At 50.0% G+C, this 24,060-nt stretch overlaps 9 protein-coding genes across 9 annotated transcripts; 5 read left to right on the top strand and 4 right to left on the bottom strand.

The window, feature by feature from the left end:
- Nucleotides 1-136: 136 nt before the first annotated feature.
- Nucleotides 137-2,050, top strand: VTN77DRAFT_4427 (uncharacterized protein; the record flags this gene model as incomplete). Its single annotated transcript, XM_069420485.1, has 4 exons — nucleotides 137-311; nucleotides 374-646; nucleotides 699-1,824; nucleotides 1,885-2,050. The coding sequence occupies 4 exons, from the start codon at nucleotides 137-139 to the stop codon at nucleotides 2,048-2,050; spliced, it is 1,740 nt and encodes a 579-aa protein (XP_069277820.1).
- Nucleotides 2,051-2,648: 598 nt separating this feature from the next.
- On the top strand, nucleotides 2,649-3,801 carry VTN77DRAFT_4426 (uncharacterized protein; the record flags this gene model as incomplete). Its single annotated transcript, XM_069420484.1, has 6 exons — nucleotides 2,649-2,714; nucleotides 2,848-2,938; nucleotides 3,007-3,032; nucleotides 3,111-3,456; nucleotides 3,506-3,672; nucleotides 3,730-3,801. The coding sequence occupies 6 exons, from the start codon at nucleotides 2,649-2,651 to the stop codon at nucleotides 3,799-3,801; spliced, it is 768 nt and encodes a 255-aa protein (XP_069277819.1).
- Nucleotides 3,802-4,632: 831 nt separating this feature from the next.
- VTN77DRAFT_4425 (uncharacterized protein) lies at nucleotides 4,633-6,007 on the top strand (the record flags this gene model as incomplete). Its single annotated transcript, XM_069420483.1, has 3 exons — nucleotides 4,633-4,698; nucleotides 4,760-5,180; nucleotides 5,241-6,007. 3 exons carry the CDS (start codon nucleotides 4,633-4,635, stop codon nucleotides 6,005-6,007), a joined length of 1,254 nt encoding a protein of 417 aa, XP_069277818.1.
- A 1,103-nt stretch (nucleotides 6,008-7,110) lies between these two features.
- VTN77DRAFT_4424 (uncharacterized protein) lies at nucleotides 7,111-7,655 on the bottom strand (the record flags this gene model as incomplete). The annotated part of the gene is made up of 3 exons (XM_069420482.1): nucleotides 7,111-7,144; nucleotides 7,220-7,340; nucleotides 7,547-7,655. 3 exons carry the CDS (start codon nucleotides 7,653-7,655, stop codon nucleotides 7,111-7,113), a joined length of 264 nt encoding a protein of 87 aa, XP_069277817.1.
- Nucleotides 7,656-8,778: 1,123 nt separating this feature from the next.
- VTN77DRAFT_4423 (uncharacterized protein) lies at nucleotides 8,779-11,293 on the top strand (the record flags this gene model as incomplete). Its single annotated transcript, XM_069420481.1, has 6 exons — nucleotides 8,779-8,869; nucleotides 8,933-8,950; nucleotides 9,019-9,095; nucleotides 9,185-9,251; nucleotides 9,302-10,356; nucleotides 10,418-11,293. The coding sequence occupies 6 exons, from the start codon at nucleotides 8,779-8,781 to the stop codon at nucleotides 11,291-11,293; spliced, it is 2,184 nt and encodes a 727-aa protein (XP_069277816.1).
- A 1,265-nt stretch (nucleotides 11,294-12,558) lies between these two features.
- Nucleotides 12,559-14,434, top strand: VTN77DRAFT_4422 (uncharacterized protein; the record flags this gene model as incomplete). Its single annotated transcript, XM_069420480.1, has 4 exons — nucleotides 12,559-12,949; nucleotides 13,018-13,039; nucleotides 13,106-13,529; nucleotides 13,583-14,434. The coding sequence occupies 4 exons, from the start codon at nucleotides 12,559-12,561 to the stop codon at nucleotides 14,432-14,434; spliced, it is 1,689 nt and encodes a 562-aa protein (XP_069277815.1).
- A 208-nt stretch (nucleotides 14,435-14,642) lies between these two features.
- Nucleotides 14,643-18,749, bottom strand: VTN77DRAFT_4421 (uncharacterized protein; the record flags this gene model as incomplete). The annotated part of the gene is made up of 3 exons (XM_069420479.1): nucleotides 14,643-15,850; nucleotides 15,906-18,044; nucleotides 18,110-18,749. 3 exons carry the CDS (start codon nucleotides 18,747-18,749, stop codon nucleotides 14,643-14,645), a joined length of 3,987 nt encoding a protein of 1,328 aa, XP_069277814.1.
- A 470-nt stretch (nucleotides 18,750-19,219) lies between these two features.
- VTN77DRAFT_4420 (uncharacterized protein) lies at nucleotides 19,220-20,537 on the bottom strand (the record flags this gene model as incomplete). The annotated part of the gene is made up of 4 exons (XM_069420478.1): nucleotides 19,220-20,031; nucleotides 20,108-20,175; nucleotides 20,277-20,356; nucleotides 20,451-20,537. 4 exons carry the CDS (start codon nucleotides 20,535-20,537, stop codon nucleotides 19,220-19,222), a joined length of 1,047 nt encoding a protein of 348 aa, XP_069277813.1.
- A 2,326-nt stretch (nucleotides 20,538-22,863) lies between these two features.
- On the bottom strand, nucleotides 22,864-23,800 carry VTN77DRAFT_4419 (uncharacterized protein; the record flags this gene model as incomplete). The annotated part of the gene is made up of 4 exons (XM_069420476.1): nucleotides 22,864-23,241; nucleotides 23,299-23,436; nucleotides 23,504-23,532; nucleotides 23,629-23,800. 4 exons carry the CDS (start codon nucleotides 23,798-23,800, stop codon nucleotides 22,864-22,866), a joined length of 717 nt encoding a protein of 238 aa, XP_069277812.1.
- Between the last annotated feature and the right edge of the window lie 260 nt (nucleotides 23,801-24,060).

Here is a 24,060-nt window from a genome sequence, read left to right as displayed (position 1 = left end):
CAAGCTCAAACAGTCCGCGTCTTGCGATTAATACTGTTATGTAAAAGCATTCTTTTTTTGAATATCTATATTTTACAGAACTTCTTTTCTTGTTTTTTTTAGGGCTGTAACTGAGCATGAAATTCTCAGTTTAGCTATGCCCAGTCCTAGCCTGCATGGGGAGTTTCTGAGACACGCAGTCCTGGATACTGTCGTCCCTCATGCTTCCAATATCGATATTGAGGCGGCGCTGACGTCTGCGCTGGAAGGAGGAGCAGAAGATCTGACTTCTGTTCTGTCCTCGATACCACAGCGATCATTGCTTTTCTTCGGTAAGCCGACAATCGCGGCCCAGACGGAGCTCACATCCCCTTACTCATTCCAAGTCATACAGATGAGACTGTCACTGTGCGCATCGTCTTGAGGCTGTCGAACTGCTCCGAAGATGCATTGAAGGCACACCTTCCGCGGCTCGATGTTAGGCTTGATGCCTTTGTAATCAATCCTTCTGACCCAGGCACGGAAGGATCAACACCCGCAAAGGAGTTGATTTTCTCAGGGACTGTAAATGAAAAGGAGGATCCGCTAGTTGTCGTGAACATTTTCGAGGGAGATGAGGGGAGTGGAAACCATGTCTATGTTATATGGAAGATTCAAGCATTCCTCAGTAAGTTCCTGGAGAAGCTCTGCTTGTCATCGCGGGCGCTTACAAGGTGGAGATCGACCTCGTGTTCGCATTCAAAATCCATGCGTGATTTTCTCTGCTTCTGCAACGTTAAATGCGCCTGAAAGACCGGAACAAGCGTCTCAGTCAGATGAATACCTTCCGAGCCTTGTCCCCGCGTCGGTCAACGTTCTACAGGCTCTATCAGCAGATCCGTTGCTGAGATCTGCGAATCCATTTCTCCCGGCATCTAGGCTGCTGCGCGTTATTCCCGCTACTCAGACAGAAGACCCCATATACAATATATGGCAACAGGCACAGCGTCCAATTCGTGTCGTTCCAGCTGCAAGCGCAAGAATCCGTTGCTCGCGACTGAATACATTTTCAAGCTGGCCGACAACTATTGCCAGTCTCGATTTGGAAGTGACACCTTTCATGAGTTGCGATGTCGTGTTTGACAAAGCAGAGCTTGTGCTTTCTGACGGGCATATTGAAAATCTGTCAAATGTTCCGGAACTTCAACCTCCAATAACCTTGCGCCCTCGAGATGATGTTACCTTGGTCTATAAGCTGATTCCCGAATACGGGCCCGAATCGAATCCTTCGACCACTGCGATGGTTAGTACGCTAGACATATCTCTCGAAGCGGTGATACAGGTGTCCGATGACTGTAAACCTCGCATTTCAATGCGGTGGCGAACAAATGTTGATTTCTCCATGCCTCTGAATCCTTCATTTGGTGGCCCCAGTCAGGTCTTGCAACGGAATAACCGCCCCTCCAGTCTGTCAATGCCTCACGGCCAGGGCGTTACCTCTTCGGGCGGCCCTCCATTGAACCGGAGCTCTTTTCGGGAGAGAGCGCATTCTATCTCTCAATTGGGGGTGACCATCTCCTTTTCTGGTCCCGTTGATGTCGAAGTCAGCAAGCCGTTTCGTTGGGACGTCTTTATCGTCAATCGTTCTATGGCTCCTCGGAAGTTCGCAATGATCGCGATTCCCCGGAGGAAGCGGGTGGACCCACGCAGACATGTGGCCCGACCTTCGTCGTCATCTGCCTCCAATCGAAAGGATGAACAGCTGGCGGAGGCGGTCACTGATGAAAGTATTATCCATGCGATGCAAAAGAACGCGGCTGGACAAGATGCGGAGTTGATCTGTCTGAGCACAGATATCAGAGTTGGGTATGTATTCTTCTCTACTCGTCATTGGATCTAGATGTTTGTCGCTGACAACCTCGCAAGTCCTTTACTCCCTGGCACCTGTCATTCCACGGAGTTGATTCTCCTTCCCTTGACCACCGGTTCACTTCACCTCGAAGCCGTTCGGCTTGTGGATATTAACACCAATGACACCATCGATATCAGAGATCTTCCAGACATCGTGGTCTCCGAAAGGAGGCCTTCATGATGAGCTGTACAATGCTGTAGATCTGCAGGCGGCGGGACCGTGTTTGATACCCTGATTTGATAGAAAGCCAAAACTGTGTAATAGCATCAAAGATACCAGTAGAAGATCCATTAAAGTGCTTATTATTTTATCTTGAAGTCATGAGTCAGCTCGAAGGCAGTATAGAGGGCAAAAGTAGCCAATGGTTGGTCGGAAGCGTAGCGACAACGCCAAGATTAGCAGCAGCCTTACATGGTCCATGGGCGGCGATAGTCGTCTGACTGGCCAGCACATCCGCCTACAGCACGCTACGACCCGCTGATGGTTGTCCTCCATAATCAAATCCCTCATCGGCCTACAGAGCCTCCCTTATCCATCTTCGCCAGCGTTGCGAAAAAAGAAAATCTCGAATATCCTTTATCAAGCCGATAGTTTTACTGTTGTGACGTGAAACGATCGGCCTGACCTCCCTACGAGGCTTCCTTCCCGCGTTTGCCAGCCTTCTTCTTTGCGTCATACTGAGGTCCCGCCAGCCGTCCGGCGGTTCTACCCTTGTTTCGATCCTGTTCTATCAAAGAAAACTACGCCCAGTACCTGTTTCCCTTTTTATCATCTCACAATGTTCGACACAACTCGTCGGAGGGTTCTCGATGGCTTGAACCGGAGGTACATCTATGGTCGCCTGGTATGTGATCGCCCAAGATTAACGCCAACAAAATGCCTGTTTCAACAACATCTTCATCTTGGGGGCAATTTTTGCATCCCATCTTCAAGATGACAGCCGACGCTGACTCTATACCGTTTTATTCGTTCTATAGCCGTTACTTCATACTATCATCTTCCTCATCGAGATGGCTGTGACGATGAGGTTGGCCTCCAAGTTTAACTCCTACTATGCGGAGAAGCCAGGTGAGATTTCCTATCTGCAAAATCCTTTGGCAAATCGCCTAGCTGACGTCTGAATTTTCTTTCTATAGTCCTAACGACGATGGTCACCAACGCTGTAAGCCGCGCTTCCCGCTATCGATAAAGCTCATCAATCCGGACGATGTATCCAGGCTAACACAGGACGACTCGCTAGGTCCTCGGCGGCATTGCTGATACGGTGGCACAAACGATCACTGCCATCAAGGCGCGGAGATCACAGCGATCGGACCGATCTGGCAACGATTTTATTTCTATCGAGATCCACGAGCTAGACAAGGAGAAGCCTCCGGCATTAGGAGAGCTGGGATATGCAAAGAATCGCCCACCTCCCTTCGACTTTGAACGACTTACTCGGTTCATGGCGTATGGGTTCTTCATGGCTCCGATTCAGTTCCAATGGTTCAAATTCTTATCTCGCGCCTTTCCAATTACGAAGAGGTCGGCGACAGTGCCTGCGCTGAAGAGAGTTGCAGCCGATCAACTGATGTTTGCGCCCATCGGTACTGTTCCTTGCCATTGGCTGCCTTAATTTCATGCTGACTGTCATAGGTTTGGTCTGCTTCTTCACTTTCATGACTGTTGCCGAAGGCGGAGGTCGAAGAGCACTGCTCCGCAAATTCCAGGACGTCTACCTTCCAACTCTTAAGGCCAACTTCATTCTGTGGCCTGCCGTCCAGATTCTTAACTTTCGGGTGGTTCCTATCCAGTTCCAAATTGTGAGTTTCTCTGCTCTCGACCCTGTGGCTCCTAATCCGTGACTGACCTCTCAATAGCCTTTTGTCTCCACCGTAGGCATTGCCTGGACGGCCTATCTATCACTGACCAATTCCTCCGAAGATGAGTAGTCAAATACTTGTGATGACCCTTGTACAGCACAATCTGAAAGCTATTGTCTTTATCCCTATCGTGGCGTCTGGGTTCTCGGCATTGCTTTTTACTTTTTCGGCGCTATCTTCGAATCCGGGCGTTTAGAAAAGTACAACAATTCTGTTCTCTCAATAGCCGACGTATGCTACCGTCGGCCGGTATGGTATAGGTATATTTTGTGGAGGCTGGGTGGCTGGGTGCAAATTACTCGTTTTTTTTTTCTTACTAAGGCGTTAAATGTATGTACAAAATGGTTGCTATCTATCACGATGATTTCTAGAATACAGGAAACCGTGCATTTACTGGGTGATATACGACGAGCATCTGCGCAGACACCGGGTGAACGCAACTCAGATCAGGTTTGCCTCGGTTTTGACCAATATCCGGTTCTATTTGGATGATCCCTTGTCGGATAGAGGCATTAGATTTCACGATATCGTGCACACGCCCGATCCGTTCCGTAGGGGTCGTGCAATCGGCTGTTCTGTTGCGTGCCCAGGTAGGAACTTGCACCGCGTCTCCTGTTCTGGCAGCGCGTCATTGACATCAGTCCCGCATCAGCCCGAATCGGGACGGGACCATCCCACCTCTGCTTCACCGGCGCCCCACCAGAACAATCTACCCCGCCGGCTCAGCATCAGTTCCAAATAAATAAACATACGAGACGCATCTGCATCCACTGAACCTGTTGCTGTCTGCTTTTCTTGAGTTTCAGCGCTTTTCTCTAGGTAAAAATCCACCCTGTGGTTCCAATTCCTTGTCTACGTCACTGACTGACGAGCGTAGCGTAATATCATCACGTCAGCGCCATGTCTCTCACCAACAAGCTCGCTATTACAGACCTTGACCTCAAGGACAAACGGGTCCTGATCCGGGTAAGTAGGAGTGATCGGTCTTTGCTCTCAGAGCAGCGAACTGATGCACTACTCGCAACAGGTCGACTTCAACGTCCCGCTCGATGCAGACAAGAAGATCACCAACAACCAGCGCATTGTCGGTGCTTTGCCCACGATCAAGTATGCCATTGAGCATGGAGCCAAGGCGGTCGTCCTGATGTCCCACCTGGGCCGTCCCGATGGCAAGAAGAACCCGAAATACAGCCTGCAGCCCGTCGTCCTGGAGCTGGAGAGATTGCTCGGCCGGAATGTCATCTTCACCAACGACTGCGTGGGCAAGGAGGTTGAGGACACTGTCAACAAGGCCTCCGGCGGCCAGGTCATTCTGCTGGAGAACTTGCGGTTCCACCCTGAGGAGGAGGGCAGCTACAAGGATGAGGAAGGCAAGAAAGTCAAGGCCGACAAGGAGAAGGTTGCGGAGTTCCGTAAGGGATTGACGGCTTTGGGAGATGTCTACATCAGTAAGTCTGCCGTGCGCTTCCATTCTTCGTTGGATTCAGCAGCAGCTAACGTTTACTCAGACGACGCGTTCGGTACCGCGCATCGCGCTCACAGCTCCATGGTCGGAGTTGAACTGCCTCAAAAGGCAGCTGGCTTCCTTGTCAAGAAGGAGCTTGACTACTTTGCCCAGGCATTGGAGAACCCCCAGAGACCATTCTTGGCCATCCTGGGAGGCGCAAAGGTCTCCGACAAAATTCAGCTGATTGACAACCTGATTTCCAAGGTGAACAGTCTGATCATCACCGGTGCGATGGCCTTCACCTTCAAGAAGACTCTCGAGAACGTCAAGATTGGAAACAGCCTGTTCGACGAAGCCGGCAGCAAGATTGTCGGCGATGTTATCGAGAAGGCCAAGAAGAACAACGTCCAGGTCATCCTGCCGGTCGACTATGTTACGGGCGACAAGTTCGCCGCCGACGCCCAGGTCGGATATGCCACTGACACAGACGGCATTCCGGACGGCCACCTGGGCCTGGACGTCGGTGAGAAGAGTGTGGAGCTGTACAAGAAGGCGATCGCCGAGGCTAAGACCATCCTCTGGAACGGTCCCCCGGGTGTCTTCGAGATGGAGCCCTTCGCCAAGGGTACAAAGGCCACTCTGGACGCGACCGTTGCGGCTGCGCAGTCTGGAGCCGTCGTGATCATTGGAGGCGGTGACACGGCCACGGTAGCGGCCAAGTATGGTGCGGAAGACAAGCTGAGCCATGTGTCGACTGGTGGTGGTGCCTCTCTCGAGCTGCTAGAGGGCAAGGAACTGCCGGGTGTGGCTGCTCTGTCGAGTAAGTAAACATACGTTTCTCCGAAGGAGATCGCAGAAGAATAAATGAATACGGTTGTCATACGGGCTCATCAAAGCCTAATCTCAAATGGGCAGCCTGGCCTAAGAGCCTGGAAGAAAAGAAGCTCGAGGATTTAGAAGCGAGGTCTACCTACCTAATCATGTCATGTCAGTGTCAGCGTTATCTACCCTCTACTTGTATGTATTGTTAATGTTAGTTGTGCAAAAGAGAGAGAGATTATAAACGAAAAATTCTAAATTATTCCTCTTTTTTTTTCCCCGTGTTTGAACCCATTCTGATAATTCTTCTTCATCGACAGAGAAAGCCTTATCAAACCTCTAAATCAGACCTCTAAACAAGACTACTTACGTAGGTACCTACCCGAGGTCCCTACCTTCTAGCTAAGCTATGGTATACCCTAGGTATCCAGGTTAGGTTAGGGATCTAGGTAAAAAAAAATCTGGGTATAATATTACTGGGTATATCACACCCAAGGTTGTGGCTTCTTCCGAACCCGACTCGTTATTAGACAATATTGATTCCTGCCTCTTGTTTTTTCATTTATTTAGAGGTATTTTATTATTACTGAATGTTATCCTGTTTCTTGTCCGTATCGCTTCTGTCTTTCTTAATTCTTCCTTCCTTTCTTTCTTTTCTACTTTCGTTGCTGAATTGAATGACGTCACTTGAGGGTCTTTTTTTTTTCTTTTCTTTTTTTCTTTCTTGGTAGTTAGATTAAGTTTGTGACGATGATGAAGACCTCAAGATTGTGTATCTAGAAGAAGAAAGAAACCGGTATAGTAGCCCCTAGCCCCTTTGTCGGTTTGGTCGGGCTGGATGAGATCCAACACCGCCGCCAACCGTCTCTTGATCTCCTTGTTTTCAGCCTTGGGATATTTCAGACTCATGTCCGCGCGAAACCCATTTGTTGCCGTTCCCGTCGTTAATAGGTAGGTAATATTGTATTGGCTTGCTTTGTCGTCGTCTGCCTTTTCTCTCCTCTCCACTAGCCTAGCCAAGCCAAGAGCATCATCGCCGTGTTTTTCGTTCCCCCTCTACATGTACCCAGAGTATCGATACAGCAGTCGTTTTTCGTCCTGTCCTTATTCATCTATTTGGAAGCTTCGACTTTCTTTATTTCTTCCCTGTGAAGGAGGTCAGGACATAGTTCCAAGGTATAAGTAGATTCACAGATACTAGGGTGAAAGAAAGAGACACACCTCAGCTGTTTTGCGAAGTCTTCGGTCGCATCGTCATCATCCCAGCTCTCCTCCCACAGGTGAACGCTAACACCGTTTGCAGCTGAACCTGCCCCCTGCTCGGTCTCCTCTTGTGGCCAGTCTGCATATATGCGATAGAGAGTGGTTAGCACAGGAGCTCTAGTGTAATTGCTTCTTGAGCCGTCTTATTATCCTTCACCACAGACATATCAAACCAATCCTTTGAGACTTCACATTGGCCCGTAGAATAAGAAGAGTAGTGGTGGTGGTAGTGGTAGAAGGAATGCATTTCCGTGCGCCAACAACTGCGGGCGGGGTTGTACTCACCCTCGACAGGGAAATCTTCAAACTCGTCATCCTCCTCCAGCACGGGAGGTTTCTGCTGCTGAGGCTGTTGTGAGGTTGCCGTGTTGCTTTGAGGCGTTGAACTCGACATGGCGCAGTGTGTGAGACGGTGAAGGCAATGTGCGATAGATGTGGATGTGTGTGGTGGTACTGCGACAGGTGGAAGGACCACGGAAGGAAACGCAAGATGAGCAGGGATCTATTGTTGCAGCTGGACAATCTAGGCACGGAAGAGTATCTGTTGTTCTTGATTGTGTCTTTTTGTGGTGATCTGACAAGATGTGAACAGTCACGATCACAGCGAAGGTAACTGCGGAGTTTAGCAAGCAATCGCTGTCAAGCGGGCCCTTTGCTAGTGGTACAGTAAGCTCTTGTTGCTCCTCTACTGGCGGAGGCGGTAAGGCTAGCTTGGCCTTCGTTCCTGGATAATCAGATAGCGGCTGCCCGCCCCTATAGTCACCTAAGCTAACAATTCGATGACAACTCACGAGGCATACTTAATTCCCAGGTATTATTTGTACAGAGTAGTCCATCCTCAGATCGACAGAGTAGTCTGTGTAGCCTGTCTCCCGGCAGTCCGCCTTGTCTCCTGGCCAAAAGTGAGCCTTGTTTGTACGGTACCCCGGAGTTACCGGAGAGGCTGAGTCCGCCGAACACCCCGGAGTATTCTGTCATCGTCATTCTGACCCTCTGGTTCCCCAACCCCCGTTGGTGTCAAGGGTGGTTTTGCACAGCTTATCAACTATTGTTTGATTGAGGCTGAAATCTGCCCACGTAGGCGACTCGCCCTCCGCCGATTGATTTACACGCAGATCTCAGATCGACATTGTCTGACTCAGGCTAATAACCTTGTGTCTGTCGTGTCGTGGACTTATTTCCCCGCTGACGATTGCACATTATTACTGATTACTGCACCTGACAAATTTCCAATTCCGTCGAGGTCATGGCATACCGGGCGAACTGACCGTTTCTCCTCTTTTTTTTCCCTCCTCTTCACAGGAGATTGATTCATCTAGCTCCTTCTTTTCCCTTTTTTTTTTCTCTCTGTCCTATCTCAGTCATTGATCTTGTCATCCGCATAATACTCCGTTAGGAAGGGAAGAACGCCTCTGGACGGCGGAGCTATCCTTATTCTTTTCCCTCTCTGTTTCCTCCTCCTTTCCTCTTGGCGGTATAATACCTGTTCATGTCCTCGGGTCTCAATCTGAGCCGCTATGTTCCGAGTCGGGTCCTGGTTGTATAATCGCAAGCCAGGCGCCAATGCATCCACGCAGTCCCTCGACTCGCTATCTGAGTCTCATGATCGTAAGTCTGATGGCCAATTGACGAGTAGGAAGCTAGATTATGCTAATTTACATATGTATATAGTTGAGCATGCTCTCAGAGGTAAGTGGAAGACCGAGACGTTCTGGTCGAGCTGTGACCGGACAATGGCTGATGCAATTGCACCACAGCGGCCACTCTGATCTTAAATGATGATGTCGATGGTGCTGAAGCAGGTCTGAGTAAAGGAAACTCGACTTTCCACAAGGTGTGTTTTTGATTTATTGTGCCTGCCGCACACCATGTTGTCGGAACCAGAGACGGTATAGCAAATGCTGATGATTATCTGGCGCCCAGCTCGGGAAGGGCGTGGTTGGGTTTATGCGTGCAACACTGGGGTTTGAGCAGGAAATAATGCGTGAAGGTATGTACTGTTGCCTTGCCTCAAATTCACTCCATACTAATTCCTTACAGCATCAGACCGGCTCATTGACGCTGAAAGTAGCGCGTCCAGTGACCAGCACAAGGCCCAACATCATGCAAATGCTCCAAATACCTTCCACTCGCGGATCTATGACCCAGGCACCGAATTTGCGCTTTGCCAAGCGATGGCTCAGATCATGGGTGCTGTGGTCGGTGTACTCAATGAGAGTCTCACGGAGAGCATAAAGGGGTTCTATAAAATGAGGAAGGCTTTTATAACCCTCGATGGCATCTTGAAGATGGAAGAGAGGTACTTACAGACAGGTCCATCCGGGAAATCCCCGAGTCACACCTCGCCTATGACTCCTGTCGAAGCTGGAACACCAAGCGAAAAGTCAAATCCGTCATCGCCCGCGGGTTCTATCAAGAGCCAGAGCAGAGAGACCCATGAATTGCCCCAGGCATTCTCCCAGCTGAAAATAACAGAAGATAACCTCGCCCCTCCAAGTTCATCGGATACCTCGACATTAATCCTGACCGAAGCACTCGGTTCCGGCCCAGAATCTGAAGTCTTTAGCAGTTCAATCGACGCCTTCATCCATTCTGGGGCCAACCTCTGCTTTGGGATGCTGCTCCTCATTATCTCCATGATTCCTCCGACCTTCAGTAGATTACTAGCGATCATTGGTTTTCGAGGAGATAAAGAGAGAGGCCTGCGGATGCTCTGGCAGGCGAGCAAGTTCCACAGCCTGATCGGCGCCATTGCCTCCCTAGGTCTGTTGGGATACTACAACGGCTTTGTCCGGTACTGTGACATTATTCCGGATGCGACGACCGAAGATGAAGCCGATGTTGAAGGATACCCCATGGAGCGGCTCGCAGCTCTACTGACCAAAATGAGGTCCCGATATCCAAGGAGTCAGCTGTGGCTGCTGGAAGAATCCCGGATGATGGGGGCCAACCGGAATCTGCAAGCGGCCTTGGAGCTGTTAATGAGCGGCAGCAAGAGTCCCCTCAAGCAAGTTGAAGCCTTACGAACGTTTGAGAAAAGCATGAACGCTATGTATTTGCATAAATATGAACTGTGTGCTCAGTCGTTCCTAGAGGTATGGGCATAGCATATCATGGAATTTCCGTTTGGGAGACTTGGCTGACTATCGTCTATAGTGTGTCGAATTAAATTCTTGGTCTCCTTCCTTGTACTATTATATTGCCGGTTCATGCCATCTTGTTTTGTATCGACATAAATCCGAGAGTGACCCCACTGCCGCGGCCGAACACGCGAAGAAGGCCACGGAGTTCTTCCTCAAGGCGCCTACACTGGCCGGGAAGAAGCGGTTGATGTCCCGCCAACTGCCCTTTGACATCTTTGTTTCCCGCAAGATTGCAAAGTGGGAAGCACGCTCCAAGCAGTGGAAGGTAGACCTGGTCGACGCCGTGGGAGTCGATCCGATTGAGGAGATGATTTTCTTCTGGAACGGCCACAGTCGCATGGGTAGGGAAGAGCTGGAGGACTCCTTGCAGAACCTGGCCTGGTCCGAGAGCAGTGCCAACAAGACCTGGGACAAGGAGAGTGAGGATGAGAAAGCCATCCTCTCCGTGCTACGAGCTGCCGTCCTCCGCGCGTTACGCCGACACCGCGAGGCGAAAGAGATTCTGCAGACCCAAGTTCTCAACCTCGACCGGTCCTTGTTTAAGGGTCATCTCAAAGACGACTGGATCTGCCCCGTGGCGCATTTCGAAATGGCTGCCAACCTGTGGATGGAACGTCCTACGTACCTGGCGACCCACGGCCCTGCCGATTCCACCTTGAAGCCGACGATATCGAGAAGCTCGACGGCGACGCCATCAGAGCGTGAGGTGGAGAGGGTGGAACGAGAGAAAGTCCGCAAATGCGAAGAGCACCTCGACAAGGTGGCCAAGTGGGAGTCCTTTGAGCTCGACACGCGAATCGGCCTGAAGGTGACTGCGGCCAGGGAGGCGGTTCGGAAATGGAACGCTGCTCATCCTGACACCACTACGGATGTTGCCGTTGCAGCTTGAAGCAGTGATAATCTTATCATCTCGTTCGAGCAGGGCGCAGTTCGACCATGACGCATGTTGATGCTATGTACTGTAATTAGGTACGAGTATTCGCATTCACTCCGTATGGAGTGGACCAGTCGAATTGGGATAGATGTGATAAAATATATACTTTTCACCCGATCAGTCCAATCCTTTGATCGTCCGTCGAAGAGGATTTCCTCGCGGGGAAGAGAATTGGAAGAAAAAAAGATGTCACGGAATATGGATTTGTCTTGCTTCGACTTTGAACAAAGCCAGTGATAATATTAAATAGGTGGTACAGAATGTAGATATATACATCAATCACGTGATGGATGCATCAAGGTTAAAGTTCCAGCACGCATTCTTCAAAACCACGTGCTGCCCCGAGGAGATATTATTATTCATTTCTGTGCGAGCCTCAAGCGTCAATAATGACAGTACTCCGTACCAGGCACCATCATCATCATCATCCATGTTATCAATGTTATCATAGTTCTTATATATGAGGTAAGAATTTAGAGACAGGTCATGACTCGTCTGACCAATGACCTGGGCCGAGAGCAAGCACAAATCAAGCGTTTTGCGAATTGCGGCCCTAACGTACCTAGCGGCCGAGCGACTCGGGCCGCTTTTGGATTCCAAATCCGCGATAGTCTGGTTGTAGTCGCCACCCCGCTCCACGCCTACGTAAGTTTGTAGTCAGGTACCTCCGCGCCACTGATTTCAGACAGAATTTCATCCTGTGGCGGCAATTCTATTTACCACTGACGATAATATGCTATCCACCAAAAATCAATGAAGATAACCCTCATATTCATCTAATTGAGTCGTCAATCTATTGACGATGGTCTTTGTATTTTTCATTCGCTGGGGCCACTGTTCTATCCAGGGAAACTACTGCATCCTCCGGAACCGGAATTCGGCAAAGACGGCATTGAAACCTCCCTCCTTATCAGCGATTCAGTGGCCACGCCGATCATCCTGATGGACCAGAGGGCCACTTAAGTGACTTAACTAGTTCTTAGCTCTGCAGGCTCTGCTTTTCTGGCTGCAGAATGCGGGATCTAAGGTAATCAAGCTAGCCGTGACGTCTTCGGTTGCCTTTTTTACCGATCGATGGCGGTCAGTCAGCTTTTTTTTATCTTTCTTTGTAATCAATTATTTTCTATTTTCTGGTTTAGTCCTGTATATATCGTCACTTTCCTGTATATACTATTTTTTTTCTCTCTCAGTCCAATCAATGGTTGGTATTAATCGTTACGATGGCCGGTGAAAACACGACAACAACCTCCATCATCCACGATGACGATGACACCACTTCTTCTATCAGCTACGAGCAGCAGCAACAGGACGACAGTGTTGAAGAAGAAGAAGAAGAAGTCCAACCTGTCGCTCCAGATCTGGAAAAACAGACCACTACGGCCTCAGGCTCTGCCGTGTCGAATTTGGCGCAGCGCACTCAGTCGGTGATCTCCAGGCTGCGCAGTCGGGATCCCAGTCAGGTTGCGCGCTTCACGCATCCGCTCTCTCATACGAAGACGTCACCGGACGTGATAGTTGATTTTGATGGTCCGGATGATCCGTACAGGCCGTTGAATTGGGGCTTCTACAAGAAGGCGGTGACTACTGTACTCTATGGATTGACGACTATGGGTAAGATATCTTCCTGCGAAGGACGAAGAATAGATCTGTTCAGAGAACATGTTGCTAACGGCCACTAGGTTCTACGTGGGCAAGCGCGGTGTACGATGACCCCTGTCACGATGGTTTGGACGTCGACTGTGACATGCAAGTACTAACTGTGAACAGCTACACTCCAGGAATAGACCAGATCGGTGCCCAATTCGGCGTTGGAGAGGAGGTCGGCATGCTCGGTCTCACGTTCCTGCTCCTCGGATTTGGGTTCGGGCCCTTGATCTGGGCGCCACTGTCCGAATTATACGGACGCAAACCCGCCGTCCTGGCGCCGTATTTTATCGCTGCGATATTCTCCTTCGGCACCGCTACGGCAAAGGATATCCAAACCGTACTCATCACGCGATTCTTCGCAGGATTCTTTGGCTCTGCCCCCGTCACGAACACGGGTGGCGTGCTCAGTGATATTTGGTCGCCGGAACAGCGAGGCGCGGCCATCGTCGGATATGCCATGGCAGTCGTTGGAGGTCCAATTCTGGGTCCAATCGTCGGTGGTGCTATCGTTCAGAGCTATCTCCGGTGGAGGTGGACTGAATATGTGAGTCGTTCTGGAGCCTTCAAATCGGAGGGATGTGTGCTAATGGCTCAAAGATTACTGGCATCTATATGATGTTTATCTTGACTCTCGACGTGCTTCTCCTGGACGAGAGCTACCCGCCCGTGCTCTTAGTGTACAAAGCGCGCAGACTCCGCCACGAATCAGGGAACTGGGCACTTCACGCGCGGCACGAGGAATGGGACGTGAGTCTGAAAGAGATGGCGAACAAGTACCTGGTGCGCCCGTTCCAGCTCCTTACCACGCCCATCTGCTTCTGCGTGGCTCTCTATGCCTCCTTCGTCTACGGCATCCTGTACCTAAACCTGGCCGCCTTCCCCATTGAATTCCAGGAGGAGCGAGGCTGGAACCTGGTCGTGGGCGCACTACCGTTCCTCGCCCTGCTGATCGGCATCTTCATCGGCGCCGCAATCAACGTCACCAACCAGCGGTTCTACGTCAAGCGGTTCAAGGCGAACAACAACCGCCCCGTGCCCGAAGCGCGCCTGCCGCCCATGATGCTCGGCTCCATCTTCTTCGCCGCAGGCATGTTCATCTTCGGCTGGACCTCGTCGCGGCACATCTTCTGGATCGGCCCCGTCATCGGCGCCGTCTGCATGGGATTGGGGTTCTTCACCATCTTCCAGGCGGCACTGAACTACCTCATCGACACGTTCCCCACAACGTCCGCCAGCGCCGTCGCCGCCAACACTTTTCTCCGCAGCATCTTTGCGGCATGCTTCCCGCTCTTCACGGACGCGATGTTCCACAACCTGGGCATCAACTGGGCGTCCAGCGTGCTGGGTTTTATCTCCGTCGCGCTGATCCCCATCCCTTATCTGTTTTATATCTTTGGGAAACGGATCCGCGCTAGAGGGAAATGGTCGCGAGCTTCGGTTTATTCATGATAGTCCATAGACTAATAGTATAGTATAGTATAGTATAGTATACTAACTCTAATGAAGACATGATTTTTTTTTTGCTTTTCTCTCTTGCGTTCATTCCATTGTTACATATAATACAATACAAGATACAAGACAAGACAAGACATGCATTTTCCGACATCAAAGTCAATGTTCAACGTTTATCTCTGATCTAACGTTATGATAAGTTCTGCTAAATGTTTGCAAGCAAGGTATCATCCATTTCCTGATCCTGATCCTGATCCTCGGGTCCTTCCACAGCGCCAAACTCCCAATCCCCGCGTTCAATCCGGCTCACTCGGTCCAGTTCCGCCTGGTATTCGCGTCGTAGATGGTCTAATGTCACTACGACCCGACGCGGCTGGTTCTGTTTGTTGGTGTTGTTGGTAATGGTGCTCTGTTGTGGCCCGACAGATGACCCGCTGCTGCCTCTGCGGCTGCCTCCGAAGAAAGAAAGCAGACCGCCGCCATTGGGTGCTGCTGGGGAGGCATCTTCCATGAACACATCATCTCCATTGTTGTGTTTTCCTGGCGAGCCCGCTTCCGACGTAGCAGCGACGGCAGCAGGAGGCGACGGTCCGTCGAGCTCGACGAGGATGTATGCCTCGCTCTTGTCGACACAGGCAAGGAGATTGATCAGCGACAGAAGTTCGTGTCGGATCTCCTTGCTCTCGAGATCGTCCTCCTCCACCATTCGGTTGGTGTCGCCTTCGTCTTTTGCGCGTCTCGCGAGTGTGAGTTGCGTTGATGGAGCGTCTCTTGCGTGCCGCAGCCGCTGGACAGTCTGATAGCCCAGTTCGGCCGCGCCGCGGAAGTCGTTGCGTGCGATTCGATACGCGTGTAGAATGCGGTGGTAATCCGGCGTGCTGTTATTTCTGTCCCACCACCTGTCGTCTGGCTCTAGAGCGGAGCTGAAAGAGGTCTGCTTCTTGGCAAGCGACAAAAGGATCTCATCCACGTAAGACGAGAGATTCGGATTCAGCCAAAGTGGAAGATGAAGGAGTTGTTCGAGGCCTGCCAACCCCCCGCACGCAGTGAAGATAGCAGTAATGAGAGAAGTGAGTGCCGACTTTTGTAACGCGAGGTTGGTGTAGCGAGAAAGGGCGGCGTAGGCTTTGTCGAATTGGCAGGTTTTTAGGGAAGCGTGGAAGAGTCGGGAAAGAAGGTCGCTTCGTAAATCCGCGTACTCCGGGTCCTGCTCTGCTTTCTGATTGTCTCTCTCCAATGCCTGCAGCGCAAGAGATGCAAAGTCCGCCACATGTGAGAAGGACCGGGCTTGTTCAAAGATAGTGAGGATATGCTGAAAGTATTTCGGAAGACCGTTGTTGAAGCTATCCACAGAGAGAATATCAAGTAGACTCGAAGACATCTCATGCAGATTCCCAAGAGCCCTGCCTGAAGCTGTGTGATATTGTCAGACTTAATGCGTACGGGAGATAGGGATAAGAAAACTCACAGAGAAGATGAGCAGCCTTCTGGAAGTAGACTGCTGCAGTGTCAAATTCAGACTTGGCCACATACAAGCGACCCTTCGCATATGTTGCCCAAGCAGTGTTTGGCTGGAATCGAAGGAAATCAGACGCGAGGTCAATATCACCGTTGGCGATCAGATCGCACTGTATGAAAACCAAAACGTTTGGAAACGCCACCTCACCCTGTCGGGTCACCCAGGACAGCACATCGCGAATGCCCTGAGTCAACGTATAGCTTTGGGGCACACCGACAGCCGGGCGGGGTTTGATGTGAACGGCGAAGAGGTCTTCGAGGACTGTCGAGACGACCCCTTTCGTCTTCTGATCCGGAGTCTTGAGCGAAAACGTCGACACTGAGCTGTCACCGGCGTCGTTCTGATCTCTGTTGGGAGATACACGAGTTGTCGAACTCAGCCAATACAGCATTTCGTATTCCCTTATTATTTCAATAAGCGTGGAAAACAGATCCACAGCATCGAAAGTCGATCCATCCTCCTGGTTTATCTCTCCCGCGATGAACACAACCAGAATGAGGAGATCGTAGAGAATCTGACGAGTATGTAAAATCGTCTCTTGGGAACCGTTAAGCGTCGCTCTCAGCCCAAATGCGGTCATCAGAAGATCCGAATCTTTCCCAGGGAATCCCAGCGGTATCGTGTCGATAATGGCATAGAATACTTCGCTTGGCAGCTTGTAGATGTTGAGCCGCTCATTCATCGCGGCGCATAAGCTGTCAAAGGTGTCATCTGAAACCTGCTCTCCCAGCTCAGAACGCTCTTGAAAAGCCGCCAATCGATCCGGAGCCGAAAGAGAAGGTTCCAAGAATATCTCAGCCTCTATGGCAGTCTGACAAGAACGGTGAACTTCAGCAGGAAGGCGCTTCCTGAAACCAGCGGCAACTTCAATCAGATAGGACGCCTGATCGTATCTATCACCAAGTTCGGTTTCAAGATTTCTATGCCTCCAGCGATCCCCAATCTTCGCCGCATCGTCACGAAGGACTGATGCTGAATTATGCAGCAACAGTTCCGTGGCACTGCATTCCCGAATGAGGACGCAAGAGTCTGTAAGCAGTACCCAGGGCAAATCGCTATAAGAGTCATAAGAAAGAGATATCGGCTCTAATCTCCTGCTGTTGATGTCCTCTGCGATCTGCCAGAACTGACGCCATTTGGCGTCTGTATCGGTTCGATATCTGGTATAATCCAGATCAGTTTCCGAATATTTTCGCAATGATACCGTAGCAGTAATCGTCGAACAGAGTCGTTCTTGCAAGGGTACGCTCTTCTTGAGGAAGGACGCGGAGGATCGGGGCTTCAACGCTTCTTGATAGGTTACCAGAGCCGTCTCCAAAACCTCAGGAGAATATCTCCCAGGATAGAAGAGGTACTTCAACCACTTCTCCGTTGGGTCGACATTGTCTGAGACCACCAAAGCAGGGGGTGGATCGTGTCGCCGCGTGTCCAAAGCGATCGAAGTCCAATTGGTTGACCAGTCCTCGACTAAGCTCTGAAAATCAAAATGCAAACTGTGCAGCTGGTACCGATTATTGTTTCGCCATAAAACCCATAGTTCCATGCGCTTTCCTTCCTCCATAGGTCGCACTTGAAAGTCGGCAACACTCCAGAACATGTTTCCAGACGGATCAGGATCGAGTGGTCTCAGAGCTGCCTGCGGGAACAGATCTTCAATTGTCAACTGCGTGGTTAGGCCCCCCTTGACAGCCCAAAATTTAAAACGCCCATCCTCGTGAGGACTGTATGTCGCGACATAATAGCGATATCCACCGTCCAGAGCCCTTTCAGCATTGAATACGCGGATGAAGGCTGAATCCGACGGATTCAAAAAGTACGCTGCTGAGTCGTGCGGCTGTACCTGACGGTCGAGCAGATCCTTCGAGCCAACCAGTTTGTTCGTCGCGAGATTCCAAATTTTCAGCGTATGATTTAAGCAGACCGCAAAGACATATGTCTGATCCGATGTCGTATCAATGGCATTTGGTGTATTCTGATCGAGGTTGCGTCCGTTATAGCGAATTGTCTGTTGTGTGCTCCATTTCATGAGGCCACGAAGCGAGGCACCCCAGCCCTTTTCATCGAAAGTTATTTGGGACCAATGAGAACCTTTCGACCCAGCACAAGTCAGCAAATATCTACACCTTTATGTATAATAACAGAATAAACCGTACCATCGTCGCCAGCTCTCCTAGTCAACCGAAGGAGTGCTCCACTGTCCAGCGAGATAAATAGCTCCGTGGTACTGCTCGCGTGGAGGCGATGAGGATGGGAAAAAGTCAGTGGCGACGGCGTGCACGCCTTGCACCAGTCTGAGACATTCTCATCGATCGAGGACGCCCGTCGAAAGAACTCCGGTCGTAGAGTTAGAGTATGAAGACGCCTGGAAGCCGTGAGCACAAAGACATTCAGCACCTCGTGCTCCTCCGTATCTGCCAGCGCGACCCCTGAAGGCAGAATCGCCTCCTGGAAGTCAAACCGTAGCATGAGATTCGCCTCATGGTTCTCAATGCTGCCCCTCACCAAATCCGCAGACTGAATCTCCAGGACCTTACTGTCATCGACGACTCTCCACAGAAACGTTCGAGGGTAGACCTTCCGTCGTCGGAAATAAAGCGAGCCTTGCGTTGCTAGATATCGTCTCGCGAAATCATCCTCGTCCTTGATACTGGGGATATCTTGCGTTGTCACTGAGGAGATCGAGAACCGAGCCCGACGCTGGGTAGTCTCCTGCGTCGGAATCTGGATGTCGACGACGGCATTCGGCGCTATGGGCCGGACGTCCACTTTGGTTTCCTTGTAAATTTTGGCCATGGTGAATGAGGTGGCTGGAGGAATCCACGGCTCAGAGGAGCATCACATTTAGAAGCCCACGCTCATGGTGGTGGACTTGCGGCGCGAGTATTGGTTATACAAAGGGCGGGCAGCTGGGAGCTCCCAAAAAAGACTGTCTTAGCGCGCGCTTACGCGCAGGATACCGAAGCAACGCCAAGCTCAAAAAGGCGGACAACGAATTTGCCTGCAGGTCTACTATTAAGTCACTAAACATCTTATCTCTACATCTTTGTATTTCTCATTATTTTCCATGCGATCAGTAATGCATTGATGAATAGAAATGAAGACATATCAACAGCAAAATAAAGAACTAACTAATACTAATGCAATGGCCTCTTCAACACCAGCGCCGGGTTACGCTATGCGATGAAAAAAAATACATACAAAGACAGTTCGTAAACATTGCTCTCATCCGAATCATGCCAGACGAGCGCAGGCCCAAAGGTGCCTCACTCACCCTCCAGATCCTTAGGGCTGGGATCACCAATTCCATCCTCTCTGATCGCAAACATACAGTCGCTTTCGGGAAGACAGGGACTGTCGTAGATCTTGCAAATCCTAGTTTCTCCACGACCCTTCTTCAGACTCAGCCTGGTTGTGCTCGCATGTGCAATGATGTTCCCTCCTATTGGTTTCTTCGGGTCAGGGTTGAACATTGAACTGGGGCCGCCATCGACTTGAGAGACCACTTGATTGGTAATAACCACAGCAATACCGAACTCGTCCGCCAGCCGCTGTAAGGTGCGGAGAAATTTGGCGAGGTGAGTTTGACGATTGGAAAGTTCACCGCGACCATTGAAGTCTGTTCGATAGAGAGCTGTGGCTGAGTCGACAATGAGAAGTGAGAAGCGTGTCTCGCACATCATTTGAGATGCTTGGTTCAGCAACTGCAGTTGATGATCTGAATTGTATGCTCGAGCGTAGGCCACATTATCCAGGACCTCTTCACCCACCAATCCGTACCGCTGAGCAACAGCCAGCAACCTGACAGGTCGGAACGTGCCCTCGGTATCGATGTAGAGGCACTTTCCTTCTCCTCCACCCATATCAAACGGTAATTGGCACGTTACAGCCAGTGTATGACAAATCTGACTCTTTCCCGTCCTGAATTCCCCAAATATTTCTGTGATCGATCCTGTCTCAATACCTCCTGCCAGGAGGGTGTCCAGTTGTTTCGAGCCTGTAGTGATCGATATAAGCTCGCTCCGGCGTGCGTGCATCTCCGTGGCCGTCGTGAAGCCCATTGGAACTAGCTTAGATGCTAATTCACGGGAAATCAGCTTCAATGTTATCTCCAAGTAAATACATGCAAACTTTTTCCTCTGCAAGTCACCCACCCTCAGCCAAAATCTTGGCGGCTTTCTGTTCCGAGATACCCTTGATCTGCTCCAGTACCCGTTTCGGTCTATATAGAGGTAATTCTGTCAGCAAAAATTCAGAATTTCTCTTCAAGTGATTTATAGAACAGGCAAAATTCAAGTATATATAATTGATGTAGGGACATACGTGTATGCCACTGCTTCCACGGTATAAAAACCTCCGTCGATCATCAGCTTGATGTCTCTCGCCGTTAAGCCGGCAACACCCTGCAAAGGATATGGATGTTAGCAACCTAATCATAATTTACTTTAATGACAACCCCAGCATTATCAATCTCTCCTGATCAGTCGGTCCCTTTACCTCGAGGGCTTGAATAGGAGTAGGCGCCCCGGGGCCAGGGAGCCCATTGTCCTCATATTCATTCTGCGTTTCTTCGTCGGCGCCCATATTCGCTCAGTCCGATAATGCTGCTACAAGGATAAATGGCCTAAAAGATATGGGTGCGTTGGCTAAAGTCTGCAAGTCGTGAGGGGTTATCCGAGACTCGACGCGATCAGAGCCAGACGACACTCGTGATGGTTCGCAGATACAATAGCAAAAAACAGAGATTCAAAGGCTGGTAATTCTCATCAAATCCCTGCACAAAACGAGTAATGAAGAAATGATTATTCAGCTCTAGCCTCTAAGGCTTGGTGATGGTTCTGATTGTTGTCAGGTCACTACTTGTAGTCATCGGGAGGACATGGACGCGTCTGAGGCGTCGCCACGTCGCGACATCACGTGAAGATAACAAACCAAAACAAGAACTACTATATTATTTGTCAGACACACCTTCTTCCATCCTTGGTTGACCTACAGCAGGAGTTTTATGACGAACTTAATTCAAAATTAATTCAGAAAAGGAAAAAGGCGATGCCTTTTACATCCTTTAAGATGCTTCAGATTGATTTGTTATTTTCAAATCATTGGACGAATTAAAGGTTCCCGCAATGTATGATTCTCGACGCTCCATCAATGATACCTCTCAACCTGATGTAGCGACTTCTGGATCATGCCCATTTCTCTTCTAGACTGTTCAATGTTCCAAGTTCAGCGCGTTAACATAATCTGCTCTGTGCGTTTTCCCTCGAAAGATAATAGTGTTTCTGGTTAGACAGTGATGTTTTCAGTTGGCTGTCCAACTATCATTGCTAGGTCGATCGGTCTCCCGCGAACCCGCTCTCTGTGGCAGGGTTCTATGGAAGTGACGCATCTTCGCTTTGTTTCGGAGACCAAGTGTTCACCTGAGGCAGAGAGTGGTAGGCCAAGGGCCGGTGCTCCGGACGTGGCAGACGTAGAGGTGGACTTGGTGGTCTGCTTCCCATGGGAGTACCGGATTGATATGGGCTGTCGAGCGGCGTGTTGTGGTTTGGAGTCCAGATACCCGCAATCCGTACTCCGCTTTCGAGTGCCCTGGCACCAAAAGGGACATCGTCTATCAACATTTCGTTCAAATCCACGCCTCTCGCACGTTCGGCCTCCTGGTATGACTGTGCTCGAGCATACTTCCTGAGTCTCCACCTGCTATAGTTCAGAACGCCAAAGGCAATGGCAATGACGACAACCTAATATTGTTAGCAGCGCATTTGTAACATGGTGGTGTAGGTTGATTACTATGGCGCAACCAAGAATCTGTATCATTTCTCGGTCGTTAGAAATTTGAGACGCTGTTGGGGATTGCAATCTGTCTTAGCCATACGAAAACCATCTTTTCCCATGCCTTCCAGTCATCCCAGAACTTCATGGTCAATTTTTGTTCCCCTTGTGAAGAGGTGAAGAGGTGAAGATTTGGCTTTGTCTTCTTGTTGTGTGTTTTGAACCAGGAGGCTGTGGTGTCTATGCGTGAGTTGAAGGTAGGTTTATCAGTAATGGGTAACAAAGTCCGCACTCAGCGCACTGATTGAAAAGACGCGAACAGTTTTGACAGTAATAAGACAATTCTCCCTGCGCATGCTGAGAGTTGAAAGATGTGGAAGATGGGGATTGCGTTCTTTATTGATGGATGCGAGAGGGTCCTTCCATATTAAGTAGTCTGTCACATTCGATCAGGTGTGCTTGCAGCCATTGGTTGACATTCACTTCACCTTCCTTGCGGTGACTCAATTGATATTCTCAAGTCTGTCACTGAGCAAAAAAAAGCCCATTCCAGTCCTTATGCATTTGTAAAAATTTGAACTAGGCCACCAGAGTAATTATGCTGCAGACAACTTTCCGTACTTCATCAAGTTTTGAGATCTGCCTGCCTCCTTCCTATCCCTTACACAGAGGTATTTGTGGGAGGACGCTAGGATGGAGTGTCTTTCTTACTTTTTTTTTAGAAAAAGTCATCGACAAAGTTCAAAGGACATTGAAACGTAATCCAGTGAAATTATATCTATTTATCATTCACAAATTAGCGATGACATATGTACCTAGTGCATGTGGTCCGTCCTCATTAGTAAAGACGACAGACAGTCGTCCAATATCACACAGCTGCTCCTCGAGAAGCAACCTTTATGGAAGACAAGAAAATCAGACAATAAGAAACTCAATTGCGTGAAAGGCCATCAAACAAATCACAAGGGTGCATCGGCGGATGCATCGTAATCAAACATATTTGGCCCTGTAGATCGGCCACTCCTGTTAATAGCTCAGCAAGAACTTGTGAATGTGCCCTTTCCGTACACAGCTCCGTTCCCATAACGCCTTAATTACCTCATTTAGGTAACAATTATCGCTGCACTTTGAGGTCTGGTCACCCTGTGCCTTCCACTTCTGCCACGGGAGATTGTGGCTTGATGCTGCCCAGCTCTGCACCCTGGCCACTCTGGCCCCTCTTCCTGCCGGGAAGACGGAAGCCCAGATGTGACGAGGATGGCCGGCTGTTGTTTGCGGACGACGGCGCATCTGTCGATGTCTCACCGAAGCGCGCAAAGAAGCCCTTCTTCTTCGGTTTGACATCATCATCTGCTAGCCCAACATCCTCAAACGTCTCTTCTTCCATAGACTGCGGCCGTTCAAAGGTATTCCCGTTAATGGCGGAACGTACAATTGAACGAGGAAAGCGGGAATCGAGGGATGTGCGGGACGGGAGCTGATCGACCGGAGAAACTGGGGATCTGGCCGAGATATCCTAGACAGTCATTTAGTATTCCTGACGCAACGAACAGGACAATGTCCAATTGCCTACAAATGAACGACGGTAGGAATCGAATGACTCGCGAGAAATGGAAAATGGTTCATTCTCATTGACTAGACTTCGATGGTTCGACGACGCAGCGGAGTTGGGAGATCTGCGCCAGAAGCTCTGCTTTTCCGGCGGTGAAGGCTGGTAGAGGAAAGTTCAGCAAAGGAACCATTCGTATGGGATAGAACTGCGTAGAAAATAGACGTACTGGAAGGTAAACGCCGCTGTCATTGACCACTGGGAGCAGAGACCGATCGTCAGCTGTATAGTTCGTCAAAGTAGCGTTCGGGGTATTCCTTAAGCCACAGAACATGGCACTGTTGCGTCACATACCGCTCAATTTGTATTCATTGGGAGCCTCGTCCCTGCTCCTTCGAAAGCTCAAAGGAACACTGCGCAGGCTCTCAAGGGAAGGGCGAGAGCGCTGATTTTCATTATTAGAGCTGGGTTCGGCATCGTCTGATGCGGCGGCTTTCCGACCCCAGAAGTTGCGGAACGGAGGCATGATGTATTTTTCAAACAAACCGGCGGGCGAAACTTATATCAATTGTGCGAATATCTATTAGATGGTTCACATAGACAATCAAGGCCCTGGAGATGACGGATGGTCTCTCCAAGTCGAACCGTCTCCATTTAAGATGGCATGAGATGTGCCGTCTCACATGATCGGGCTTGCGGACTTTTACTGTCTGTACGGAGTACAGGGACACAGTGCGTCAGGAGAACTGAGTACTCCGTAGTGCACAGCCCGCATACTCCGTCGAC

Source organism: Rasamsonia byssochlamydoides (assembly GCF_041956645.1).
Source record: "Rasamsonia byssochlamydoides strain NRRL 3658 unplaced genomic scaffold VTN77scaffold_30, whole genome shotgun sequence".
NCBI lineage: Eukaryota > Fungi > Ascomycota > Eurotiomycetes > Eurotiales > Trichocomaceae > Rasamsonia > Rasamsonia byssochlamydoides.
The sequence above is the reverse complement of the archived record's forward strand: the minus strand, read 5'-3'. Positions and strand labels throughout refer to the sequence as shown.